The sequence below is a fragment of the Gymnogyps californianus genome, chromosome 2 (genome assembly GCF_018139145.2).
Source record: "Gymnogyps californianus isolate 813 chromosome 2, ASM1813914v2, whole genome shotgun sequence".
NCBI classification, from domain to species: domain Eukaryota; kingdom Metazoa; phylum Chordata; class Aves; order Accipitriformes; family Cathartidae; genus Gymnogyps; species Gymnogyps californianus.
The window spans coordinates 21,179,745-21,199,441 of NC_059472.1; the positions used below are offsets into that span (position 1 = coordinate 21,179,745).

Genomic DNA, 19,697 nt, shown 5'->3' on the forward strand with positions numbered 1-19,697 from the left:
ACAATTAGTCTTCATCCCACCTTATGTATCCCCCATATCTTCCTATGTCACCAACTGAAGCACAGTTAGTGGGAAACAGAAGCCATTTGCTTTCCAATCTGCCACCAGTAGTGTTAAGGCCACTGAATCTCCTTCCACTAAGGGCTGGTGCCAATGCTGCCTTGTGATGGAGTAACTATGGGAAGCCTACAACACGAGGAACAAGCACAATAGCCATCCTACAAGCAAAGAACGTGAGAATTCAACAAAATTGTCCTGGTAAGCATGGCCGCAAGAAATGGGTATGTCTTCTTTCTCTAATTATCAGATATGTACATTCCTCCATTTGACTCTTTCTTCTGGAAATAGTCCCACATTTTCTCTCTTGACTATAGTCCCTCCTCCATTTTCTTCTCTTGCCTCTTTCCTTCTCTGAACACAGCTACTTAACTACGTATTAATCTCAAGTGATCTCTCTCATTGCTCAAGATAACTTTTCCTTTGAAAGTTAATCCCTCACTGAACACTTCTGCTAAGAAGGTCACAGGGAACTGTAATTTGTTTAGCCAGTTCCCACCCTTACAAAGTAGACAAGGCTCCTATTCTCCTTGCTGTTTACATAGAGAAAGAAGTGTCACCTCCATATGAGTATGGCAAACTTTCTAAGTAACAGATGAGAATATTTTTTATTTTTCCTGAGGGTATCTAGGCAGGATGACAGCAATCAGAGACTAAAAAGCCAATGATAAACTACTTCAGAGCCCAAATGATCTTGATTTAGTACTTTGCTTTTCATCCCATCACCTCCAACTTCTTGGCTTTTGTATTGTTCTGCTGTTTGTACCCCCTTCTTGTATCTGCCCTCCTGCTTTTATTAGCCCCATCATGCCTTCAGCTCACTTCTTCTCTTGTCACTGTTAGCATCACCTCATTCTCTTATTCCTACCTATAAAAGACAAAATTCAATCTGTATGTACTATCTCCTAGCTTCCATAGTAGGCTTTCAGCCATCTATCACTCTTCTGCATAGGAGACAGGCTACCTTCTCCTTATTCAGACTACCTAAATACTGGTGCTTATCTAATAAATGTTCTAGATCTGAATGTAATCTGAATTAATCTTAATCTGATATGGACTCTGATTCCAGATACCCACTATCTGGACACTAAAAAAAATAAATAAATAAATAAATAAATCTTCATCAACAGAGGTTCCAGGCTAATACAGGCTGGACAGCATCATCAGATACCCCCTTTATCTGCCGTGCAGAAATCTGTAGTAAATAAGCATAAACAGCAATTTTCAAAGGCCACAAAATGACAAAATGCAATGCATTATCACCAAGGCTACCTCCTACCAAATTTTTTGTTTCTACTCCAAAGATTGAGACCAGTGCAGCTTTGTAGTGGAAGAACACCATGATTGTGTTATTATTGCTGTTGCCAAAATGTTCCCTTTCTCCTAATCTCTGTCAAAACTGCAAACAAACTTCTAACTGCCATCTATTCTGAGGCTCTTCTAAAATATTAATTCTTGGATGGGAAACTTCATCCAAAAGGTTAAAAGTTCACAGTTGCAAGCTTAAACTGACCCCTGATAAATAGTAGGTTGCTAATTTCCATTTTTGCTTTTAATATTTACATGCTTAAAACACTGTTCACTTCTTCACATTTGAGTGTAAATGAAGACTACACAGGAATAATTATTCACTCGTAGCAAAGTTAATTGTGGTTTTGTGGTGTTGCAAAAGTGTGGGGGAGGTGGAATTTTCCAGATTCCTTGCCATAAAAGCCATTAATGAGCAAAAGGAGAAGGGAAAAATAATAGCCAAAACTCATAATTTTGAAAACAGAGAAGTTGTAAAATGACATGTAGCTCAGTCAATGTGATTAATTTGTTTCACACTTTGCAGAGGTTTTCGCCTTCACCTTCTAATTCTGGCAACTATTCTCCTGAATCAATCTCACAAACCCAAATTAATAAGGTGGGAATGACAAGTATGGCTTTATAAAGGTTAGCTGTTTGCAATTTAGACAGTAAGAGACTGCTCTCTGCTTATAATACTATCGGGCATAGTTTGACAGGAAAATCTCTTTGGTCAACAAGCCAAAGTTATCAAGTTGTGAACCTGTATGTCCTCTATTTTCATTCATCTGAATGAATTGTGAGTTCAGTAAATTTTTGCCTTCAGTGCCTAGTTTGGACAGTCAAAAGCCTCTAGTTTTAGGTGGTGCTTGGATTTACATAGGTGGGGAAGTATGAAAAACATACCATGGGTGAAGCCTCACAAACACCTCCTCCCCAACAGTTGTGCCATTTGTTGCCCACGTCTCTTGATTCCTGCAGGAAGGCCCACTACTCATTTGTCCTCTTGTTCTGGGTCAGCTAGGAAGAAACCCTGGGGGAGGGAAATGGGGAGCCAGGACAGATGAATATTTACATCCAATAAAATCCCCTTACTTTCTAGAACCTTTAATGGTCCATGCTAGCAAGAGGAGAATGCAGAGACAGCATAAAGGATTCCCATGCCGATTGTGATGTTTTCTGGGACAAAGAAACATATCACATGAGAAAACACAGATCTACACTTATTTTTCCCTCCTTTGTAGATATCTGTGTTTTACAGGCTGCCAATACTGTCAAAGAGCAAAACAAAAATCAGAAAGTCAGGCCCTCAAAAGAGAAATCAGAATGCATTTATTTGCTCTCTAACCTATTTGGTACATACCTCATTTTAAAGCTTTTATTCACAACGTTAAAGAAAAGCTTTTTTTTCCTAAAAATATTTTATTTCTCATACCATCTTTTAATTTCAATACTGAAGCATACAATGAAAAAAAAAAGGTTATGAATGATTATCAGGTTCATGACAAAAATCATGAGAATTAGTCTCACTTTTAGTATTTACTATATAATACAGTCACAAACCCTTCCACTAAGAAGAGGGAGCAAAAGAAATTTATTTGCTTTCCAGATTAGTTTTGTCTTCTTGGGTTTCATCCTCAGAAAAACATATGTGGCCTCATGCTAACAACACTTAAGATGTGACACTGAAGAAGCAGGACATTCAAAAGAAGTCGAGACATTAATAAAAACCAATACATTTCTAGTCTCCCATTCCATCCTTTTCCAGGGATATTCTCAACTTACTTCAAAGTGGGACTTTCTGTCACATTGCCTCAGCTGGAAGTAGATTAGGGGTTTTATGTGCCCCTTCATCCTCAGAAATTTCCTTTTCAACTTTTCTTCTGCAGCAGTTGCAGTGGATAGGTTTAAGACTCTCTTATAACTACAACGCACTTGGAAAAAGAACTGCTGGGGAGTCAAAAGGTATTCAGCTTGAAGAATCAGCACATGTCCTTAATAAAACATATGATAATCAAGATTCAGATTTAAATGTATTCCCATTTAATTCCTGATCTTGTTTAATACAATGGCCTGGATTCAGTGTTTTCCCTGAAAGATGTGTTCATTAAACGGAAATGCCAAGATAACTGGAAATTCAACATGAATTCGCAATATTGATTGCTATAAACAAACAAATAAACAAATCATATATTTTTCTGAATTTCAACCAAAACAGTAGTATTTCCATTGGAGGGCCCTGGAAATGCAGTAAGAAGTACAGAGAAAGAACTAAATCAAACTGATATGAACTGATAGTGGTGCGTAGTCTTCCATTGCTGACAGAAGGAACTCAAAGAGATGCTACTATAACAATTATGCAAATTGTGGTTTAAAAAATTATTTAGTAATGCCAGTAACAGGAACAGTACTTTTTTTTCAGCTAAGGAAAATGGTGTCTGAGAGGCATGTGAACAAGTGAACACACAGTAATTGTAGTATTTGTTTACAGCATAATTATAATAGCACTTAACTCCCCCTGTTTGTAAAGCATTTCCATTCATAATCTGGTCTCTTTTCCTTCACAGTAAGATAGCTAAATTCTAAACTATTGACTAGACTGTTTTGATCTCTTAGGATGGCCTCCTATAGTATCAAGAACCTGTAGCACAAAAAGTAAATTATTTTTTTCAAAAGTTTGTAAGCTACATAGAGGACGTACAAAATACATTTTCATGCCTTCCCCACTGATGACTGAAGACTCTGTAGGGAAGACTAATATTCTGCAGTCATAACATATGACTCTTCAAACAGATTTATTCTATTTTGTCCAAGACAGATGAAAATAACACAAAAACAGGAGCATATCAAGCTATCATGAGAAAATGTATGTCGATATCTGGGAAAGAACAGAAAGGCAGAGAAATCATCGATATCCAAATGCCTGAGGGGGTTGTGGACTAACAGAAGAACATCATCACAACAACTCCAGCTATTTCATAGGCATCCTTACCTGCAGAAGACAAACAATAAAGCAATCAAGTGGAAATCTGGCAGGAGGAAGGTTAAATCAATGTTCTAAACAACAGTACATGATAGTGCGCTTTTTCTGTCAGCTGAATGGGAAACAGCACAACCTTGCAGACTGAACACGGGGTAAGAATGAATTGGTGTAGCTTATGCTAAAATACCTCTATCTTCAATAATTTGCAAGTAACGAATGCATCAGAAAGGCATCTGCAACTTTAAAAGTTATCCTTTCACAAATCACTAGTTTTCTGCCATGCATAATAAGTTCTATAATAAGCTCTATTTTAATCCTAGAATCTACAGACACAATCTGTTTTTCTAGCAATGTTTCCTAGGCAAAGAAGCAATGAACAGACATGCTGCATTGCTAGCTTCGGATCTGATAATAATTGACTTCTGAGGCCTGTTCTCTACAGTTAAATATGTAGAAAATAAGATTCTTGGAGGAAAACATTAAAGGCAAGACGATTCACCTCCCTGAAAAGCACACCTTCCAACACATTCAAATATTTACCCCTTACCAGACTTAAGTGACTCATTTTCCTATTTTTAAGGTACTATATTAATAGAACTTTTTGTACGTTTTAAACCAAAAAATCTTTTTGACCAATTGGACATAGTTTGGCCAGTATTCCCTCAAGAGGTGGGCTACAATGATTACCTTTATTACAAAAGTATTCCACTTCTTCACAGCTCAGATTTTCAGGCTCAAATTCTGCAGAAAAGCTTTCCTCCAATGGAAAGTCTTCTTTTGAGATTGTATCATTTTCCTCAGACAGGCACTCTTCTTCTTCATCCTCAATGGCATCCTCAAGGGGCCCTTTAAAAAGAATCAGGAACACTGTGGCAAAACCATCTAACAGGACAATGTGAAATAAAACCTTAGTGAACTTATAACTGGAAGTCTTTAGCTAGTTTTTCCTTCCACGGCTGTGTTCAACATTTATTAGAATTGGACAAATAACATTTTACGGAAATTGAAATTGAAAGTGACTGTTTTCCTGATGACTTCAAATCAGAATATGCAAAGTGTTATTAATAATACATATTAATAATACTCGCACATGGAGGTTTTTTTCATTATTCATCGGGCTCCAGTATTAAACACAGATAGTTTTAACAATGGAAATCAAAGTTATATTTGTAAAACCATGTAAACAGTGAAGAGCCTTCTCTTGTTTGTTAGTCATTGTTTTCTGATATTGAATTACAGTACTTAATAGGTTCCCTTTACAGGCTTCACTTCTTGAGTTAACAGTACTGACGACAGTGAATTACTACAAAGGCATTGACAGTATAAACTTCAGCTTATTCTGCTGTTTTGCTTCAACCAGCACCTGACAGTATCCGTGATCATTCATTTGCTAGACTCTTTAATAGACTCCCAGTCAATGGATGGGACTCGGACAGACTATCACTTCATTTCACAGAGGCCAAATAACTATCGTGGTAAACTACTAGCTGAGGGCTACAGAAACATAAGCCAGTTATAGAAGCAGGGCATGAGTCTGAATTTGAAATGGCAGCCTGAGGTCTTTGATTCTTTTTCTAGTTACCTAGACATACTATTGCTACAGATCCTCTTGAAAAACCAGTGCCTGACAGATCTATAATACATAACACCCAGGTTACCAATTGGAATGTACTCAAAAATTAAAATTTCTTCTTTCTTATATACATACTCTTCACAATCGTTGGTTAATAGTAACTATTTGCTAGAGACATCTCTTGTGCAGGTGTAGAATTTTACCCTAGATTTAAATAGAGATTTGAAATAACTGAACATATTTTAATTTAACTAAGATTTTATTAAACGTCAGTATGTTTCAAAATCCATCTTAAGACTGGATTTCAAAAGAGATTTCATTACACATGGTTGAGGCTTGAAAAAAATTACGTATTTCACTCTCCAATGAAAGCACAGCCTCATTTATAATTGACTGAGTATTTCTTCCTTGAAATGAAAGCTAGCTAGCTAATGAAAAAAAAAATGTAATTTGTATTTATATGATAGTTTTCCAGTATTAAATACACTATTCCTATATAATCTATCATGCTGAGATACAATACATAAATTATTCTGTTGCATTCGATGAAAAGGAAGGGATAAATTTTTAAAAGAAATCAAATATTGACTACACTAATTTTATGTAATTTATTATGAACCAGTGACTACCTACATTTATTAAAACAGCAAAATTCACTTTAGGCTAGGTTGTGTAATTTTTGCTTCAGAGGAATAAGATGGTTACTTTTTATTGAAATTGATTGAGATTCCCAGCTGGGATTCCATAAATTAATATAGCTTACTATCTTTCATGGAAATATGACTATTTGTGCCAGCTGAGAATCTGACCAAATGAACCCACTTTTGTGGACACATACTCACCAACACTAGCTGTCATTCAACAATATATCTCCTAAAATAAGGGGCTATTATTATGGTTGAAGAAATAAAGATTCTCACTATCAAAGTATCCATTACTGTTAATTGCACCTTCTAGCCATATTGGGAAAAAATCCAGCAACTGCATATGCACAGGGAATGAAGAGTGAATATTGCACTGTACACAACAGAGAACAAAGCACTAGCACACACTGGAGCAGTGCACTGCAGCTAAACATGGGCAGTTTGGGCACCTTACATGTGTCCAGTTTCATGGCAGAAATGAAAGCACAAGGGGTTCTCCACAAACTATCAAAAAATACCTTTCAGATTTCATAATATTATTAATATGTGACATTGTCTGTAGAGCCATTTATTGGTGTGTACTCGTAGTATCTGGATAAATAAACTAAGAAGGAAAAACACAACAAAACAGAAAATACGCTATTTTAGGGAAATGTAAATTTCTGCCATGTATAAAGATGGAAAATTACCATGCTTTGCATCATTTCAAAAGCAGCCATATGCCTTTAATAAATTTTCCAAATATTTTAAATTTGGGGGAAAAAAATGTAAACTTCAGCCAGCATTTCAGTGAAAGTCAATTTCCTGCTGAATGACTGGCTCTTTGTCTTTTGACTTTTTCAATAAGTGTCTTGCAAAATACAGCAAAAGCAATATACCTTCAAGTAATCCAGTTGGCATGTGTACATGACATTTAGCTCTGTTTCTAGATGTTAAATGAGTTTGTTTGATCACGTCACCAGTACGTAATCAGCAAGCTAATAATCATCGTACGTTAATTAAGAAAAAAAGTGCAGTTGGTATGCTTTTATTTGCAGCAGTCATGGAAACACACACCTTATAATTTCCATTGACACTTTCCAAGAAGGCAGAATCAAAACAATGTACGCACCAACCAGCTCCACAGTGCAGGTTCAAACCCCTGTCATTTTGTGGGTTGTGACTTTATTTTTCAAAAAAATCTCAGACTAAAAAAAAATTCTTGACAAGTGCTTCCACAGATACATCCTACGTATGAACAGGTATGTAATATTTCCTAAAGTTACATCTCCAAGCATTTGAAAACATAAATGCAAATGTTGTCAAATCCAGATGAGATCAGAGGTATGCATGCATCTACACTGAGTTTTGCTTTGCGTATGTCAACCCACATATAAAAACCAGTGATGTTTATCCAGTCGCATATGGGCAGGCATCAGAGCTTTACGTAACAGTTCACCTCACGGGCTGACATCAGATGCTGCACTCCAAAAAACAGCACAACTTTTGTTGAAATTGAGAGATCAGTGCATAAATATTTTTCTAGGTTTCAGGCTGCTGCTGCCTTGTCTAATTCACCCATCTACAACCAGATCCTTGGGAAAAATTCTGTCTTATTCATGTTGAGTCATCTTTTATTTTTTAAGTGTTCAAATACATTCAGCTCATGCCCAGAGCTATAAACTGGTAACTTTAATTTAACCGATAACTTCAACTAAAGAGTAAGGCATTGTTCAACAGGAGTAAGACCAGCCCACAAGAATAACAGCAAAATTAAGTACTTCTTGGTTGCTAGTTTCATGTGAACTGAAATATCGATGCCTGATTTCTGTGGCTAATTTTAATTATCACCCAAACATAGAGTGGGTTAAAGAAAACAGTAAAAACAAAAGCCACTTAGTAGTACGTGTAAACAGATTAAACTCTCTATTCTTGACCATCTAATTACTTGTACATAAATAGACAATGAATAAAAATAAATTTTCAGAACCTCACAATAAAGATTGTATGGAATTACACATTCTTCACTAATGCAAACACATAAACTCTGCAGGCTTATGTCTGCCTAATTTGGCCATGTGCCTCCAACAACCTCTTACTGATATCAGTAAATCAAGTCAGCTAGAGAACTAAGAATTTATCTGGTTCAAAAACATATAGGTCGGTTTTCAAAGTTTACTAGCTCCTCTATCTAGGGAACAACGTACACAGCACCTACTCAACTTCTTCCCTGATTTAAAATACTTAAAAATACAGAGTCATATAGACAAAAATAAATAAGTCTTTAAAAATAACAGTTTCTTTCAACTGTTTTCTCTGATAGTGCTTTTTTTTCCCAGTTTTTGTTATGTTGATATATTACCTTCAACAGTCCAAATACAGCTAATCAGTTACTTTAGTACTATACTTTACCTTTTGCATTTCTTTTAAATTGTTGATTTAATTTAATAGTATTACACCCATTACATATACCGATCATGTTATTAAGCACCTATGGCACAACATCTACTATGTCTGCTTTTATTTCAACTGGAACAGGGTCAAGGTCCCATTCCTGTTCTGCTGAAAAATGCTTTTCAATAACTGCTGATTAAGTGTGACATTACAATCAACAACTGCCATAATGACACATCAATGCAAATTCAAATAATTCCTAATACTGAAATTCGTCTGAGTGTCACAGTGATCTGACAGTAAACAGCTCAAGAGATACGATTAGACTCTTAAATAAAACAGTAAAATTTCAAACTGAAATGGTTTAAGAATTTAGTTGAATAGTTAATTCCAGAGATAGTCTAGATGTCTTCTCATTTCAGCAACTCTTTTCCTATTAGCACTTTGTAAAAGAATGTGATGTAATCTAAGGAGAGGTGGTTCTGAAATGCTTCAGATTAGCCAGATACATGATAAACAGTTAAGAATTCCCAAATGCACTAGGTAAAAACTCAATTTCTGATCTTAAATGGGGGTACTGAAGGCAAATGAAGTCTGCATTACCTCATTCTAGATTTTGCATGAAGCCCTGAAAAAACTATTTACTTTATAAAACAAGCAAATACTTGTGTTGTACACAACACAGGAGATTTTGAGGGGTTTGGTAGTTTATTTATTCACTTGGTACTTACTCTATTTCATGAATATTTACTGATATGACCATAAATCTCAAATATTTTTTCAAATAACATAGATAAACAAAAGGCAGTAGAAAACAGTACAATTAGTGACAGCAACGAAGGAGTCAATGTGGCAGAAATCTATATGGCTTAGTGGACACAGCAGTCCACTTTGAAAAATCACCACATATAATTTGATACAAATAACAATATCTACTGAGGAGAGGCTGACGAGTGAGCTGCATGTGCCTTCATGGAGAAAATTACTTCTGATTGAGGCCACTTGGCAGCGCAGTGTGGGGAAATCTGAACTGTGCTCCCTAATTTGTACCAGATTTACAAACACTCAAGCATATATTTTTTAGCACTATTAATGTATTAAATGCTAAAAAAATAAATAAATTTCTCTCAAATAGTCATATACTTCAACATAAATGCAAACATATAGATACCACACAAAGATAGCTAGCTAAGTGGCAATCTTTACACGAGTAACAGATGCCACCTCAACACTTGAAAGGATAGGCCACATTTAGCAAAAAAAACCCAACATTGTAAGAATTTTAATAACATCGAGAAGTGTGAGAATGAACCACCAGAAAAGGGTTTACATTCACTTAACAAAAAACGCTTTTGCTACAATAAACACTCCTCTGAACACAAATTTGAGCATCAGACCCCTTGAACATGTTAGTTCTGATACAGCAAAGCATGACTCCAGTTTTATGGTACTATAACCATAATGAAATAATTGAAATTCAATAACATTAAGCTGGGTAAGTTCTGTAATCATTTCTCATAGTCAAATTCATCAGACTTCTCCTTAAATGAAACCACTTAAATGCATGCTCAAATTAAGCACATGCTTATATGCTTTCCTGTCCAGTGCTTTGTGCTTAAAATGCACGTACCCTACAGTGGGAAAGTATCATTGAAATAATTATCTCATGAAAATGTTAAGTGGTTAGCTTCCTTCCCACCTACAATATTCTCCTACATTCCCAGAGCAGCAACATAAATCAGTGCTCTTAACAAATTAAGAATGCTTCAGAAAGCCTACAAGACTTGACAGTGAGTGGCTGGGGAGAGGTTAATGAGTATAATTAGCAGTAGTAGCATTAAATAATAACAACTCCGATAAATCAGAGAGGTCTGAAATTCACTGGATCAACAACATGCATTTTGCATGTTCTGTGTGATCCGTCCAGTATTTCCTAGGAAAACATGCTGCCACACACAGATTATCCTTAGCTTACGGTAAAACCGAGGTATGTGATGCTCTCTGATTACAAACAGAGGGAAAAGCTTCAGAAAAATCAATCCATTTGTCTCCTGTTTCAACAAGAACATTTTGTTCTAAATACAAACAATTACATAAGAAAACCAGCAGGCAAACATTTTATATTGATTCACATGTGGAAGACACGTAGCGAACTTTTTTCCTAAAAATTCAGTCAGGAACATTAAAAATATAAAAGAGGGTTCAATTTATTTCATTTTAAATATGGCAGTGGGGGTGAAGACACCACACAATAGTTCAGAGTTAGCTTCCTTCTGGGAAGATTTCTATACATGACTTCTTAGCTACTTCTTCAGCATTTCAGTTAACTCAAAGGAGTGGTTGTTTCCAACCACTGTGCTTTTACAGCACCCTAGAGACAAGTTTAACAGTGACCTGAACAACCCCAACAGAAACAATCCAGCTTCTCCTTCTTTTGGGGAAGAAATTTTTACAAGACACTACCAAAAAGATACTCTCAAGTTCCTCGCTGGGAAGCTGGCCTTTTCTTGGGTTTTGCAGAATTTTTTTTAAGTGTCCAGGCTCAAATATTTCAGACCCTGTATGTTCAACCAGGGTGAAGACATGGACTGACAAAATATGGGAGATGACTATATGCTGTAGCAATCAGAATAAATTTTCAGTTTCTGTTGAGCACTAGGACTGCCAGATACTGTTCAATCACTGAGACTTTCAATATTTCAGTATTGTTCTCCTCACTGAGAAGGGGAACCTCCAACTAGAGGTATCTAGAAGAAGCACAGAAATGGAAGTACACAAGTCTGCAGCTAATATCATAGATGATAATAAAGGAAAATGGTAATAAAAGTTTTCCTACTGAACTAGTTGCTCCCCCAACCCCAACAACCTGACCCCATGACTGTCCACGCTACTTCTCTCTCTTGGCTTTTAGCTAATGGTGATCCCAATTTTCAATTTTCGTCGTAAAAAATATTGCCTCTCCCTTCCTCCCTATGAGAACTGAAAATATTTTAATCACATAATTCCATGAGAATAGAAAGAAAAGGCCAAGAGAGGTGCCTAAATACTCTTCTGTTAGACGGTAGATGGCAATACCTAATCTTGACAAACTGACCACTGCAGGAATAGCTTTAAAATTAAGCATGCTATTGGCAGTAGGTGACTGAAGTGCAAACTGGGAAATCAGTTTAGAAAAAAACCCTTAAATATACTTCTTAAGAAGGCCAATACTTGTCAAACAAACCACTCCCACTTTTACTGAAATGCTTCCCTCTTCAGTCCATTGAGCTTTCTATTTAGCTTAACTAAGTCATTTCTGTAATTCCTGTTGCATTTTTACAGTTATACTCAAGAGACGTAATGCTACCTGTACACATTGAACCTCTCCAGTCTGTCATGTAAATTGGTTGAACTTCAAAAGTTTTGTCCAGATTGGAAGATTGCGCCAATTTGTGAGCGACTCCTTACATCTTCATTGTGGCACCTGAGCAGAATGAACCATTTCTCACTTTCAGACTGGGAGAAACTTTATGACCATGATTTAACGACCAACTTAATACAAAAAGGAATGGAAAAGAGCTGCTCTTTGGACACTATAAAGCCATACCAACTTGATGTAATTGAGCTTAACAGCAAAAATTAAAGTATATTTCTGTAGCCAAAAAAAAAAAAAAAGGAGTTATTTTTAAACACACAAGTTCTTCCTGCAGCCACTCACTTTTAACATAAGTTGCATCAGGGGATCTGGTAGGAAGGAAACATTTTTATTAATTTTCCCCTTATCTGTAAGAAGAATGCTGATTTTTTTTTTTTTCATTTACGTTCCTTGCCTGCAGGTAGCAGACCAAGAAAATCATATAGCAGAAATTTTTCCTTTTGATTAATTTCTTTCCATGTGTTATGTTATTTCTTATATATAATTGATTTCAGGTTTTGCTCGTAGCTGTACATCTTTTTTATATCTGTACCTACTGCCTTCCTTCAATCAAGAAAGTTGAAGGAAATTACCTGAATTTTGTTAAGTTTATTAAAAAAAGAGCTCTGTGAATATTTAAATTGAGTTTTGAAATGCTAATACAGGAAAGATATTAGAGAATTTTAATAGTAGGTTCAATTTGACCCACAGACTATTGTAGAAAGGGTCAAATTTTATTCAAATTATTTCTTTACAGCAAAAAATATGAACCCTTTGATTTTATAAAAGTAGATTAATATTCTTCACTGCTAGGTCTTTTGGCACTTCGGTGCATGACTGTGCTTGTATATAAAGTTTTCAAAGACCTTTAAATGTTCCAGTAATTTGGAACTTCACTTCCATTCATCCTCTTGTCTTCTTTTCTCTTACCATTATCCAAGAGGCCACAACAAAACTGACAACGCCTATAGTCAGTTTGCTCTTAGAGCCAAGGCCAGAATATTTCTAAGCCATAAAACTGAAATGATGAAAAAGTGACCATTCAAAACATGCTTAGGGAGACATTAATTTCAAAAAATAGTATACAAGTGTACCATTAATGCCACAGTTTCATTTGCATAGGAAAAAAAGAAAAAAGATGTGCCCAGAACATGAGCTGCAAGACCCTTGCAGTTAAATGTCAGACCTCAGTTTTCAAGTAGAGACTCCTGCCAAAATACAGGTTTAGTCCTCCAATACCCTTATCCATAAAAACGTCACAGCAATTCTTTCACTGTTGGGGCTCTGTTTGGCAAGGTGCACCTTGTTTGGCTCATAGAAGTCAGAAAGGACATATTTATCCTGCAGATGAACCTGACGGTTTATCGATTTTACCTCAACATGAGCACAGAGAGAATACAAAAAAAAAAAAAAAAAAAGGCAAGTGGTGTGTGGTACTGTTATTACGCAACATGTACAGGCAGAACTAATCATAAAAGATCATACTCGTCTACCAAATGAAGAGTATGATGTTTTGCCAAAGAACTGAAATTGTTTTGAAATACAAGTGTTATGAAAGGCACTTACAGAATCTTCCTCTCCTCAAATCTTCCCACCTGCTGGCAGTCAAAGTGTCGCCGTACTATAAAACCCTCAAGGCAGGGATCTTTCTACGTGTCTCTCTCAATGCCATAAGGAACAACCTTTTTATTTTAAGATGCAATGCACACAGTGACAGTACAGAAGATTTAACAGTTGCAACTTCATTCTGGAACTCCTACTCCCAGGAATGAAGGTCAGTGGAATTTTTAATAGTGACTTCCTTGGTACTATGATGCCGACGTGACTGCAAAACTGGTAGCAGTGAAGGGTATGAATTCAGAGGCGTCTTAACTGATCCCATGCCACTGTATGAAAATAAAACCTACAAAGTGTGTTTCAATACTCTAAAGAATGAAACAGAAGGTTATCTAGATCTTCTAGAATTAGCAACATTGTTCTGTCTTCTGACAAAAAGTGATAGTAGAAGTTTCATCTTGGGAAGGGCTTTTTTTTAAAGTATTAATTATGATGTATTTATATCATTTGGAAAAATAACAGAAATAACAGTATCTGTTCTTGCTCTAGGGTAAAGTGGGTAATTGAAATATAGAAAATGATTTAAACTAGAGAAGAAGAGGGAAGAGGTTTTTGCATCAGTAAGTCACCTACTGTACAGTCACTGATCCTGATTCAGCTGCTATTTTCCTCCTGAATACCCAAGTAAAATAGCCAATTAGGTCCAAACTTTAAAATTTCCTCAACACCTACGCGTTAGGAGAACTGTATCACATCTTTCAGCAAGTTATGGGCCTCAGTCCCACGATTTTTCAATAAGCTTTTTGGAGGATCCTCCTAAAGCCCTTTTTATGTCCTTGGGAAGCCAGATCTTTGCTCCCAATGATCCCTCACCCAAGGAGACACACAGCCCATTTCAGTCCTTTCACATGTCTCATCAGTTACTCTTGCCAGATTTAACAGAAAAACTTGAGACTACAGGTAATTAATACCTTGTTACAATTAAATGTGCACTTAGACTAATTTTCTGTGTCTACTTTTGCTTAATCCATGCAGTGTCAATAAGACAAATTTACAAGGCCTGTCTTAACGCCTAAAAAAATCATGGTTTTTACCACATAGTGTTAACGCACCGGAGCTAGGATTGAAACGCAAGGTGTCAGTGAAGCAAATTTGGGGAAGTCAATCCCTAGGCTGGAGTTTACCTCACAGTAAAACCGAAATGACTTTTCTCTACTGTGTTTTCACTTAAGCAATTTGTGTGTGTAAACTTCCCAATTTAAAACATCTTCACATGCTCAAGGCCTACACATTCAGTGAAAAGCACCGAAAGTGAGCATCAAAGAGCACACGTTTAGTGACTATGAATGGACAGTAAGCTGCATAAGCTGTTTATTAAATATTTCTTTCCTTCTGTCTACAATATTTATGGTGACATTGGCACTTTAGTTTGTTTTTGGTTTTTTTTTTTAGAACAAGCATTGTACTATTATATTAGAAAGCAAGAAAATAGAAATATTCACAAAAAAAACCCAACCAAACCCAAATAATTAACTACCTTCCCACAGAAAGATTTCAAGAAGAAGTTGATTCCAGCTGAAACCAGATTTTGGAAACTATTAACAGGTGCTAACAACGATAAAAGTCATTTCATAAACTGTACCCACTAATTGTTCTAGCCCCGTTCCTCCTACTACTGTCCCATATTGATCATCCATTTACCAATTTAATCAGCCACACTTGCAGCCTCCGAGATTGACAATGAACTCTTCTCTGAAAGCTCTCGTTGTCAGAATGTGGCATCTCAGCCAGTCAAGACTGTAACTTTTTGTACGCTATAGATCATAGCAAAAGAAATCCGGAGGATCAAATTTTCATAGAGATCTTGTTGAACACAAAGACACGGAGTGAGAAGAAGACTTACTGTCTCTCTCAGCTGTCTTAATTCTACCTACAGGCATAACAGCTTCACAGCAGATGCTCCACAGCAGATGCTGTTCTGTGTGTTTCTGGTGGTACCAGAGGAGGAAGAGAAGAACAGAGGTGACAAGATGAGTATCCTGACTCAACACCCTACTAAAATCACAGCAGCAACACAGAACTACCACAGTACCACAGTGCACCAATTTTCCTGAAGGGAATTTTTAACTATAGCCTACAAAGCAAACAGGAGGTTGGGCAAAAAGCTCTCAGAGATGGATCTGTGATGCTTGTAGATAACCTTCTACATTAGGAATAATTTTGCAATGGTAGTTTATCAGTAGTTTTCTTAAATGTAACAGAACAAACAAGGAAAATTTCCTGTTTGCTTATACAGAATTATTATCCCTGAAGCATTTTTCCCTGGATTATGGTATATTTTATAGTTTTTAAACCCATCATTTATTTCTGTATGATTCTTATCTCCTAACTTTTACAAAATAATTTTTGAAACTACTGGCAATCTAATTTGAAATACTAGCAAAGTAATTTGCCCCATGATACATGGCTAACATTGATGTAAATATTATCCAGTTCCTGTGGATTGTTTCAGCTAGGTAAGTATGAAAATAGTGTTTAAACTTACAGGCTTAAAATAAAAAAAAGAAGTGAAAGAAAGCATCGTTTGTGTAAGAAGACGACTTCCTCATTCTGTGTCTTTCACTAAAATTATATGTATCTATATAATAAAAATTCAAATATTTGATGCTTCACACATCTATGAGAAGTATCATTGATTTTTATATCTAAAATATATAAAAAAGAAAAAATGTATGAGATATTTGGAATTTTTTTAACATGTTCATATTGTTTTCTACAGGTAAGGTATTCTAAGTTTTGATATTCACCTCTCCAATAAAGGAAACTCTCTCCTCTTGCATCTTACAACCAATAAAGCACATGAAAATTAAAGGTGCAATTTTAGGAAAATACTCAGACTCTCTTTTCACTTTGTTTTACTCCAGTAGGTTTTTTTTTTTACGCCAACTTCAGAGAACAAGGAATAGACACTTCTACACCAACGAGTCAACACCTGTCAAATAACATCTGTGGCATGCTGCTCCGAACAGTCCAGTGAAATCCTCTGATGTTTCAGGATCCAGAAATTTTCAGCGAATCCTTTCCTCCAGACATAGCAAACTGTGATACTGGTAAGCACCAGAAGCTTCTTTGAGTGTCCTAATCTCACCATTCAGGATCTCAAACATGTAAGTAACACACTGCCTGTTACTCAGGAAGCCCTTCTCTACAGCCTATCTCCTTTACCAAGTACTGCTATAGCAAAACAGTTTCAAACACCATACCGCAAATAGGATCAATTTTATCTTACACAGGGCCAAGTCAAGCTCAGAGCATAAACCTTTTCAGAGCAATGAAGGTAGCAAAAGTTCACGCTCTTCCTCCTACTCCAACGCAGCCCTCACTCCAAACATGGAACTTCTCCGGCAATCATATGAGTAGTGAGTGACAGATATTGGTGTTTGCTAATCACTGTTCTCACTCACCTGCTGGAGGGAAAAATGTGATACAAGTAGGAGCACTTTGAAGCCACTAATGATGCTGCTGCAGTGTATTTAATGGCCAGCATGTTAGCTACGATGAAAGAGGAACCTCACATCAAGTACATTAAGGGATCAGAGGAATACATACTCATTACTCACTGTAATTTTACATCCCCAGTTTCAAGACAAAATACTCACATTTTTCTCACACAGCACAGACACCCTATACTGCTATAGAAAATTAAGGGGTCTTTTTTCTTCTGTTTATTTAATATTTTCTATTTTTGTATGTAGCTGCAGATTATTCCTGTTCATCTTTTGTTTCTAGCTGCATTTCCTCAGATGGAAACTGGTCTCTCATCTCTGTACATCATCATGTAATTAAATCAAAAAAGCAGAAAAAAGGAATCTAGACTTTTTAGGTCCAGAAATCAGCAGTGAACTCATGACTTCTCTCACAGGTTGCTATTTCTCTTCAAATTATCATTGCTTTTTTCCCCCTGTCTTTTCTAATATAAGTGAAACCGAGAATACTGCAGAAAAAAGAGCCCCTGAAAGACAGCCCAAATTCGATCTCTAATAACATGATCAAGGCTACAGAGCTTGTATGTAGAATTCAGTGCCAATTTGGGTTAGACCTCAATAAAAAGTAAGCACACCTAAACCGATCCATAACTCAATGACACAGTTAAAGGAAAAATTTAACACCACAGCAGGTGATATAACAGACACACATGGAAAAAACCACCACGCTTAAAGTAACTGGTAGTTCTAAAGTAACAGCAAAGGAAAGTTGAGATGTTAGGAATTAGCTAAACCACAAACTTCACGATCTTTGTCTAGCAGATGCGTACTAGAATGCATGGCAATTCAGCTTAGTGAGATTCTTATAATTTGACAAATATAATAAAAATACTACCTAACAGTATGTAAGAGCTATAGAATTATGTAACTAGTTACTTATATTCTTAGGGTTTTGAATTTGAAATAACTACAGGGGATTCATTATTTTTAATCCCATAATGGAGTTTATCAATATGCAGAACAAAACTGAAGGGTCTCAAATTAGAACTAAATCTTTAGATCAGATTGTAAGAGAAATGAATAGTGTATATTTTTAACAGAAACCAAATAATCTGAAAAAAGTCAGGTGGAATAAAATGCAGTATTTAGCCACAACAAGCCACAAATTAGGCATCAGCAGTGTCCCTCCAGTGTAAAACAATCCCAACCTGAGTGTCCACTGCAAAGGAATATTAATTCACAGTTTCTTTTCTGTGGATATTCAGATCTCATTTTGCCCACTAGATTGTCAGTTATGATTAGTTACAATAATAACAGTTGCTGTAGTTTACAATGATGCACCATAAGGATGAAATGTGTTTTGTTTTTTTAAGATCTTCGAAGAATAACAGCATTACAGCATTCATTGTGTTAACCGAAAATATAATGGACTACTAACCTGTGCTTTATCAGCATGTACATCTTAAAATCACCATGAAAAAAATGGACTTTCATCATCACATCTCAGGAATACATAATATAAGTATACTGTAGTCTAGGTCACATGCACAATAGGATTTATTGAAAAATAGCATTTATATGTCATTTAGAGTTATGTATCTTTATACATATACGTATATAAGCCCAAAAATACAAATAAGCAAACCACACCTTTTAAAATAAACTAGAAGTGCATGTTATGATGTACTTGATTTCTTTAATATCCTCACTTTTTTACTACTATAATTTGATTCCTCACTGGTAGGAATTGCAAGGTTGCACAAAATACATTGCATTTCCCCTAGAGTTGGCATAACCTGCTGGTTTTCTGAGTTAATCACTAATTAATAATTTGAAAACACGAAGTCATTATGTCATTTCCAGACAATGAGCTTTTAAATGGTGCATGTTATGTGCTAGCCTTTTCAGTAAGAAAAAAAAGTTTTTTTCCTCTGGAAACCAGATGGCTGGTAAGTGTTATTATGAGGCTATGTAAATCTCAAAGCAATAAGCATCAAATCAAAACAAGAATTCATTCTCCTCTCCTCTTATCATGATTGTTGTTTTGCTGAACCAACTTGTGGAATAATACAACTCCTACAAATTACGCCACTGGATGCTTTGGCAATGATGAGTTGATAACCCATCTCCTCTTTCTTTTTCATAGCAAATAGGAGTTCTGAAAACATTTTTCACCTATACTTTCAACCTTCCTAATATCGTGTTCTACATGCCAGACTTAAATGAGGCAATCTTATTCCAGGCTGAGTCTTCTCAGTAAACTTACTCACTTGAAAAGTTTACTTGCTCCACTACTATTACAATTTGATTATCAAAATATCCTTGACTGGCTTATGTTTTGGGT

At 35.9% G+C, this 19,697-nt stretch overlaps 1 protein-coding gene across 2 annotated transcripts in view; it reads right to left on the minus strand.

Moving 5' to 3' along the window:
• The window catches only part of ZFPM2 (zinc finger protein, FOG family member 2), a 317,408-nt gene that overhangs the window by 247,842 nt on the left and 49,869 nt on the right, over positions 1–19,697 (minus strand). For both annotated transcript variants that reach the window (XM_050892753.1, XM_050892754.1), the window contains exon 2: positions 5,015–5,173. In XM_050892753.1, the coding sequence (XP_050748710.1) occupies positions 5,015–5,173 (159 nt within the window). The remainder of the gene's footprint in view (positions 1–5,014; positions 5,174–19,697) is intronic.